Source organism: Loa loa, assembly GCF_000183805.2.
Source record: "Loa loa unplaced genomic scaffold supercont3.25, whole genome shotgun sequence".
Classification (NCBI taxonomy): Eukaryota; Metazoa; Nematoda; class Chromadorea; order Rhabditida; family Onchocercidae; genus Loa; species Loa loa.
In genome coordinates this window covers 25854-35257 of record NW_018108205.1, presented here as the reverse complement: position 1 = coordinate 35257, position 9404 = coordinate 25854, and the positions used below count along the sequence as shown (strand labels likewise).

Genomic DNA, 9404 nt, shown 5'->3' with positions numbered 1-9404 from the left:
CACACGGGCTATATTCGAATTAATTCAAAAATGTTCAAAGTTTGTGATTGGCTAATTTTTACTTTACTATTAATTTTCCTGTTGATTACCTCATCCTCCTGTTATGGTACAAAAAAGCTTTCCCAGCCTTTGAAAATTGATTGTGGCATATTAAAATGTGAAATAAGCAAGCTTGACACCTCAACACTCAATTGTTCTTCTGTCGATAATTACGTTGTTACTCAGCGATAGAATCAAATTTAAGGTGCGCCTTCGAAATTCTGAGTAAAATTCATTTCCTTCTCAAATTTATTTCATTTTTTAGGTGTGTACTACCATGCACTGATGATTAAATGAGCAGCACTGCGCAAATTAGTTAGTAAACCAATAGTGAAAAACATATACCACCGCTTCTCACAATTGTAAATTTCTCAACAATCAATTCATCCATTCTGTTCCATTCAGAAAAATAGCGAACAGAGCAAAATATGATTTACTTGTTTTTACTTAAAAACTGAAAACCTTACCAGAATTTCCTACCCATCGAATTGCTCAATATCCCCGAAGAATGACACTGATCAGTGTGAAGGGGAACTTCCTTCTACCGGATAAGTCAAAATCCGAGAGAAAAAATGGAAATAATCTTGCGATAGTATATAAGAGAGATATGACTGCAAAAGATATCAAGTGGTTTAGCTCTCAATAAAAAACCTTCTGACTTAAAATTAGATAAATTTCTTTAGATTTAATTTTCTATATTAAAATTCCCTTGTATCCTTCTTTTCACCTAAAATTCATTATTTAACTTCAAATTGGTGGCCTTGTGCAAATACCTTCTATTCCCCTACCGTAACCTAATCAATCATTCCAGCATACTTTCCCTTCGTTCATCTCCTGCATCCATTAAAAAAACGAGAGCGGTCCCTATCGTCGAATTCTTCCATGCAATCATCATGTGTGGAATTATAAAATCGTAAACAAAATAACAAATCAAGAAACTAGTAGTGAAAATTTTAGGTGCTTTTCGACGATATATCGAGAAATTTCGGCCTTCCATTCTCAATGACTGCAAAAAAATTTGCGGATTGGCAAATCTTGGTATTGTTCGAGATATGCCTCTGTACAAATTCAAGTAGAGATAAAATATATTCGATTTAGTCCTTGATTATCATTGGTTTAAACAAATGCAATATAGTTGTGAAGCAGAAAGTGCAAAATGAGAAAATCTATTGTGAAATAATAATAATAATAATGGTAATATGAAGCTGAAACTGGGAATAAATTCAGATAGGCATTACTTTATCAATGGAAACAACTCGAGATGAATGGTTATTTGTTAGTTCCATCTTGATGGCTTAATAAATGGAGATGAGGCATGTGACACTGGTCAACGTTCAATGTATACAATACAATTTCTACTCATTTATGCATATATTCGGAGGAGTACAGCAGAGACATTTGAAACCCTATAGAGCAAGCAAGTAATGCGGACGTGTTGGGCTTAGATTGTTATTTGAGCCAAATTAAGTGGTCTAACAGGATCTGGCTGTGAGGCACGCAGCACATTCCATTAAGGACTGCAAATAAAATGACACTAATGCAACAGATTATTTATCAACAAGATTAAGTGAAATGACATGACAAGTTCAGGCAATTAAACCCCTGGTATTGCTTCTTTTTTTCCCTTTCTCTCTTTCCTTTTTCTAATGTCATCTTCTCTTTTCGATTCTCGCACATCATCTTCAGAGCAAACTCGACCAAGTTATAACAACTTTTTTCATCTGTTAATGAGGTGAATTCTTGGACAAAAATTGATGACACGCTTTTTGGGCGTAGAAAGGAAGAGAAATAAAGATTCATCGGTCCAAATGACCTGTTTGTTTTTGAAAAAATACTTTCTTCAAATAAAGATAAAGAAAAAAAAATAAAGATTCATCGGTCCAAATGATCTGTTTGTTTTTGAAAAAATACTTTCTTCATTTCTATACAAAAACTGGACCATATATTCCGAGTTCAGATTCCTTCTGGTAAAGCCGTTTTTTTATTCTATCGTATTGGTCCGACATTCATAACTTCAGTCGTCATTCGTTTTGTGATTGTTTATGATTTACCTTGTAAATCATTTGCTTTAATCCCCAGTTAGATTTATATCATTATAATATAAATTGTGACTGAATCCAACTGCACAAATGAAACGTGACCTTCCATACATTTATTGTCCATTTGATCATGCCTAGGCTTCCTTATCCTTTCTCCGGTTATTACACTTCAGCTTATAATAACTGACATCTAAAACCTCGTGTCTGAATAAAATACTAAGAATCGAAATATGAAAAAATTCACCATGAAGAAGGGGATTCTTTTTTAAATAACTAGGAGGATTATTGCGAAATAAGAAGGGAACGGGGTAGGAAAGTACCAAAAATTAATTTAGATTTTCTTTCTTTTTTTGGAGATTTGAAGGGATCGGACGAGACAGTTTAAAATAACAATTTGGAGAAGGCAATTTAACAATTTTTTATAACTCCCTTCAAAACAGGTTAATCTCTCTGGACTTATTGTTTGAATCTAATCACTCAACCTATTGGTTGAATCATAATGCTGTAACAGAAACTTAACATGTGCGACTCAACGTTAAAAACAGGTCAGTGTGTTAAAAATTGTCACTGATTCCAGCAAACAACCTCGGATCCTCCATGAACATGCAAATTTTTGGTTTTCGACCATTCGGGTTATTTTTCGAAGAATGAAATGGATATTTTTCTTTTCATAAATTTTATTAGATGTCGTTTATTAATGTCATTATTGGATAAAGTTTTTCTCTATATTTATCAACCCCTTGAACTGTAAAAAATTTTTTAGGAAAGATGCATAAAACATCGACGTCTTATCAATTGTTCTGCAACTTCGACAGTGCACAGGACGTGCTTTTAGAAAAGTTTACTCGCAAATGTTGCTTATCGGATTTTGCTTCTTCACTTGTTGGGTCATTAAAATTTCAAGGAAAAAAAAGAAAAGAAAAGAAACTACATCAGTCAGTAAAATTTTGGTTGGTTAATTAAAGTACTGAGCAAATACAATGATCATAAGTAATGGATAATAAATGGTAAATAAGTCTCAACCAACCGGACATGGTTAAAGATTGATGAACAATTCAATATCAGGCGAATTTTGACATACAATATGAAACGGATATTAAGTGATGAACATGCCAGCAATTGCCAAATAAATGCTAATGCATTGGTAATTCAAAATAAAATATAAGAACAGAGTACTACCGGCTAAATTCATTTCTTTACTCTTAGTCTTATCACCAAGAATATCGTCTAATTCAAATTTCTTTGCCATGAAAAAACTTTAATAGAGAGGAGTAGAGAGAGAGAAAGTGAGAGTGAGAGTGAGAGAGAGGAAGAGAATGTCTCATAACTATTTCATTTCTTGGTGATCAACCCAGATCTGTAATTGATACGTTCCAATTAAGATGTAGGGGTGGGGTTTAAATTGGTTTTTGAAATGTGGCTCTTAATTGACTCAGGAACTGACTGAAACGTATTTTTGTTTGGTGAACCAAACAAACATGAGGTAAGAATCTGTTATAAACAGAAAATAGCGTGGCGAAGTTATCATTGAGAAGCATGCAAGCAGACCTAATGAATTTCCTAACTGTACTTATTATGCAGGGCCATAAGCATGACACCATCGCACTGTGATACCAGACAATCCGAAGTAAACTACTAACTAAATCTCCAGTGTTTCTATGGAAATTGGGTAGCCGAACCTGATAAAGAATGAATGGCATCATTTGAAGTCTTCAATATCACTTAAAGTTCAGCACTGTAGCTTGCTCCATTCCATGTTATCAGTACTGCCGTCTGTAATACGTGACGCGTGGATTAGATTTCCTGAGCGACGCGTGGGTTAGATTTCCTGAGCGGCAATATATGTAAAAAGTTCATTGAGCAATGAGATCGACATTAGAACAACTGACACCATGCAAGAAAAAATTAAAAAAAGACTACAAAATATCAACAAAAAGACACGTCACAGTTTGGTCGGAGAAATGACATGATTTAAAAGCTAGGATACAAGATATGAAAGCAAAAATATCTCTACAAAGTAAAAAAAAAACTATCAAAATTTGACAAAGTGCAAACATGACAATACACTAAGAAGAATTTTAATTGGAAACAGTCATCAAATACCTAATTCATTGGAGTTAGTTAAGTCATAAAATATATCTGCACCAGTATGATCTCTTTAACCTTTAAGTTAGGCTACTTCGTACATTCGTGATGCGTTTTAAATCAAGTAATCATAATTCCTCATCCAAACTCTGGAGACGTTCATTCAAAATCTACCATCTACCATATTATGTCGTTAATCTATTCCTATGAAAAAAAGGTGACTTCAATTTTTACAGAATTTCTGCAAAACACCCCAATTTTTGCAACCGATTGTTACCAACTTTTACATCTTATGATAGAAGAGAAATTTGTTCAGAGTATACGTCCAAATAAAATCCACGAAGGAATCACATACTTAAAAAATCATGAGCGAACATTAAACTTCGGGTTTTTAACAGGGTCTGATCTCCTGTGTGAACACTGCTCACTCAACAACATTGGCAAATAAAACAAAAACAGCTAAAAACTTAACACAGTTACAGTTCTATTTTTAGCAAGCTGATTTAAACTTATTATCAGTCAGAAATACATGAACATAAAAAATATGGTATTCAGAATTCGAATAAGAAATATATCCGAGATTCCAGATATAAGAACACAACAGTGTGCTAATAATACGCGCCAATCATCCATCCTAGTAATATCATAAAGATAGCGAAAGCCCAATTTATGAACCATTTTTACCAGTTTTCATTTTCCACCACGATTTCACACTTTCATGTCCTTCTTCTGTAATAACCATCAACCTCTGTACATCATCACACCATAGCAAGATACCTGAAGACAAATTCAAACCATAATAAAAAGTTTCTGGGAAGAGTTCCGATATTTGGGATGGAAAAAAGCGTTTAGGAGAAAGAATTTGTTTTCAGACCGGAGATAAATTCAAAACGATAAAAATTTCTACTTGTATAAAAAAAGGAAAAAAGTCAGATAAGTGGTCTTCAAAATCTTCATAGGCATACCTTGGGAACTGACGTATCCTTTCAAACCGAAATACTCCTTTTCAGATTCAAATGACGAATAAACAGCAGCATTGCAGAACATCAAACGTCGCCTTTCGTCCTCCCAAAGTCGTATCTGATCGGCGACAGTTATGGGTACACTCTGTATCATTCCTCCGTATTCAGTTGTTACAGCATAGGTTGTTGGATGAGCATTTGCACGCAGAAATGCTATAATTTGTGCTGCTGTTATACCAACCTATAAAACATCATATCTCTTCCATCCTAATTAATACATCTACACCATAAATTGATATAAACCATTCCATTTTTATAAATGATAACATAAATTTTACAGCAAATTCATGGAGCGATAAAGATTAAACAAACTACGACGAAACAACAAAAATACCTGAAAAGCTCTTCTTACGGCTTCACGAGACAGCACACCCACAGACATATCATTGAATCTGAAATTAAAACTTCCCAAAAAAACAAAAACTATGCATCTGCATCATAAAGAAAAAACTGCCAACAAGAATGTTACTAAATTCTAGCAAAAAAAAAGAACCTGTAAAGCATTTCTGTAAATGTCGAAAGTATTGCAAGTTGCAAGTTTGAATCTGTGTATGCATAAACACGATAGTTTGTTTCCACTATCACAAAGCCGTTTTGATTACGGTTTTCTATGCCTGTTTCAGATGCATAGGAAATGCTGGTCAAATGATTGAGTAAAGGAGTTAGAAAGAAAAACCTGCAAAGAACAATAAACGACAGAAATCTAATGAAACTATTCGAATTAATTCAAACGACATCTTTTGTACAGTTTAAGAAAAACAAAATTTTGAACATGATCATAAACCTACCCGTCTTTTCGTTTCCTTATAAAAACCAATCCCAACTCCCTGAGATGCATCAAAAAATCCTTAGTAGGTTCAGGCCAACATTCGTCGATAAGAAATGCCCGACTACCGGCAGGTCGTTCTTTATCTGAACCATTGGTCACTCTAGTACCACCAGATGTATCACCAGAATATAAGGTTAATCTAAATATCTGCCAGTTATCAACTGTAACCAAAACCAACGAAACAATGAACCGAATGTTTGTTACGAAACCTTATAGAAAAATGAAAAAAATTTCGAACACAGCAATTGAACAATTAAGGAAGATGCCTGAATAAAAAATCAAGTTCCTTGATGATATCGATACCGGCTACTTCTTGCATATGAAAATAATATAAGAGATAGGTCCAAATTTGCTCCGAACGGTTCAATAAAAGAAATTGGAAACCGGCTGATGTTATTTCTATATCACCGTCATCTAAAGTGGAAAATCATTTGTTTACAATATTCAGGTGCAGATTAAAATCTATGAAAAGCTCTAACTGATTTCTTGATGAATTCCTGCACTGCATTATCGTTAGTTTTCATTATTTCGTTCCCCAATTTTTTTTTCACTGCAAATCTTGCAGAAGACTTATAATGTGTGGAATGTCAGCTACTGTAAAAGAACTGTTCACCATGTGCAGATTCACATACAATTCAGTCATAACTACAACTACAACTTATGACATAAATTCGAAAAATAAAGAGAAGAATTAACCATTTTCACTGCTAGTTAATCCCGCAGACCTAAAAAGCCTTTTGGTGGTACCACTGACACCTTGTTCACTTTTCTGAGACGGTAATGCCAAATAATGCAATATGCATTCCCATCTTTCAACCGCTTTTTTTCCGAGATCTTTATTTGCCGATTTTCGAGTTTTTTCATCGCAGTCTGTAACTGCACTAAGTTCTGATGCTTTGCATAATCCAATACGAGTTGCCTTAAGGTATGAACGACGATACACGGGCTGGAAAAGTAAACTCTATCAGTTTCACTAACAGGATCATCAGGAAAGATGGCTGGCCAATTAATGCATTAAATGTTATATTTATGGCTAGAATGCATATTTTACCTGACAGTTGATTTCCAAAGGAAATCTATTGAGCCAATAGTCAAGCTATCGTTTGACTAGATTAATTGCTATTATAAAATTTGTAGCGGCAAAAATTTAAGCGGATAAGATTTTTAAAATATATTACCATAATTTAACAAATTTTAAAAATCCATTTTCAAAATATGCACTTTTCTCAATCAGTCGACTGCAGCAACAAAAATATGAAGAGCTAAACGCACATTAAGCATGACTTCTTCATCTCCAACAATTATCTTCAGCTTCCTCAATCCACTGATCTGATTCATCACTGCCGTCTCCATATCTGGAGCTGACCACGCATGCCATTCGCTAGAAAAAAAAAAAAGAATAATGAAAAAAACAATGATTATTCCAATTCTGCTATTAGAAAGTAGGGAGTCATATTATACTACCGTTAACATGTTTGAACATCTAAATACATAGCTTCACTGAATCTTTTTCTTCCCTTTCTTTCGAAAACGACTCCAAGTGTAGTTTTCATAATCAATTTTTAGAACCAAGAGATATGCAGACTGCACTGCAACGAAGATCTGCAACTAGCTTGTATTTGAGTTAATTCCACTAATTGCTTATCTTACTTAATATCTTCCAAACTATTGAATCAAGAATTTACACGCAAAGATCAGGGGATTCTCTAAAACAGGAAAACTTGGGCTCCTTTCAGCTGCATACTAGATTCGAAGCATCCGAAGAATTATTTGAATCCAGCATATTCCCGTGTTTAGCCCTTCTTAGAACAAACGTTTGCAGACTTTTTTCAAAGGACTGCTTCCAGTCTTTCGAAATAGCAGTAGGTTCCTTTCACTGCAACCATTATCCGTGTTTTGGTAATTATCATTTCCACTGATTCGGCGGATTTACAACCGGAATATTAAGACGTAAAAATAATCCCAAAAGATCTATCTACGAACATTTCATCGTCCCACTTTATCTAAAAACATCTTCCCCTTTTTCTTTTACCTAAAGTTAGAATAAACTGTTCTAAACTATACAGGACAAAATGAAGATCGTCTAAGGCTTTCTCAGCGCAAAAATTGCATTCTTAACCATCACTGAAACATAAATGAAAGCAACAGTTCTCAAACAAAGAATTCACAATTCCAGGGATCACGGACCGTTTCTTCTGAACGCGGTTTACATCCACTGGAAATTAATCGTACAATTATGCAGTTACCCTCCACCAAAACACCAATAACAAACGTAAACCACCTTCAAAATTTCTAGTTTCGAAAACTCACCACTTCCTATTAGTGCCAGTTAACCATACTGTCTTCAGGATAAACTGTTGTGAAAGCTCCGGTAAAAGTCGAAAAATAGCAAACGATACCGCAGGAGATGAATAGAGCTTATCTAGTTGGTCAATGGCGCGGCTGCTCAGGTATTCCAGTAGTGGATGTCCATTCCAATTCGACATTTGAAACATTTTATAAAAATGAACGCCAATCAACTTTTCGGAAAAAATTAGGGCTAGTTCAAAGCTTCGCCAATCACTGAAGTGTTTAAACTGTCAATTTTCACTTTTTTTTTTTAACTTCACAGAAGCGTTACTACACGCATCATCCTTACACAAAATTTATTAATTTAGAACAAATGTCGAGAGTTACAATTTTTTTAAAAAATCTGAGTTGTAAGGTCATATATATATATAGGTAACAAATACATGGGACGAACAAAATAAAGAAAATCAATCTATCCAAAGCAGCATCAACAAATATTGATCATAAAACAGTGGCCTTTAAATTACACAGTCATGTAGAACTACCACATTTATTTAGCACAAGGTAATATTTCTTAAAGTACTCCAAGAGATTAAGATTAATCATTTCTCTAAAACTGATAGTTGGGTGTTCCCACAAGACTATGTAGGGGTCTGCACAGCTGAAAGCTATAATCAAAACTCCTCAAACTTTTTTCGCGTCGGTGTAGATGCTGGTTGCAAAAAGAAGAGCTGACGATCTTGAAGCAGTATAATCCTTATTCCATTAAATTTTTGAACAGAACATAAAGCACAAGCAATACGAAATGTGCATACGAGAAAACAATATAAACAGAACCGTGATCAATATACCAAAAAACAAAAATAGGTAGGTCCAAAAAACAAGTCAGTAAATACTGTCGACAAAAATATAAATCTAATTTGAAGGGTTTTTTCCTTCGACGTCTTAATTCAAAACAATGCCAACATGCCACGGACTCAAATTCAATATAAACTAGAGCAATATTTTAATGCTTTAATGCTCCGGATGAATTTTTCAACACCCATTCTGTTCCCAACAAATGGAAAAATTTTAGGAACTGATGAGTTATCTCGTGCTCCC

General features: G+C 34.3%; 1 protein-coding gene across 2 annotated transcripts; it reads right to left on the bottom strand.

The window, feature by feature from the left end:
• Positions 1–4532: 4532 nt before the first annotated feature.
• LOAG_02354 lies at positions 4533–8553 on the bottom strand (the record flags this gene model as incomplete). 2 transcript variants are annotated; one of them, XM_020445986.1, is made up of 9 exons in its annotated part: positions 8325–8553; positions 7287–7395; positions 6711–6960; positions 6281–6428; positions 5974–6153; positions 5679–5861; positions 5520–5577; positions 5129–5366; positions 4533–4940 (listed from the first exon to the last, which is right to left on the bottom strand). In XM_020445986.1, the coding sequence occupies exons 1-9, from the start codon at positions 8507–8509 to the stop codon at positions 4831–4833; spliced, it is 1461 nt and encodes a 486-aa protein (XP_020303621.1). In that variant the 5' UTR covers positions 8510–8553. The 2 variants fall into 2 exon arrangements, with proteins under 2 accessions (XP_020303621.1, XP_020306917.1); XM_020445987.1 differs by lacking the exons at positions 7287–7395; positions 8325–8553 and adding an exon at positions 7193–7232 and having other exon boundaries at positions 4831–4940.
• Positions 8554–9404: the final 851 nt, after the last annotated feature.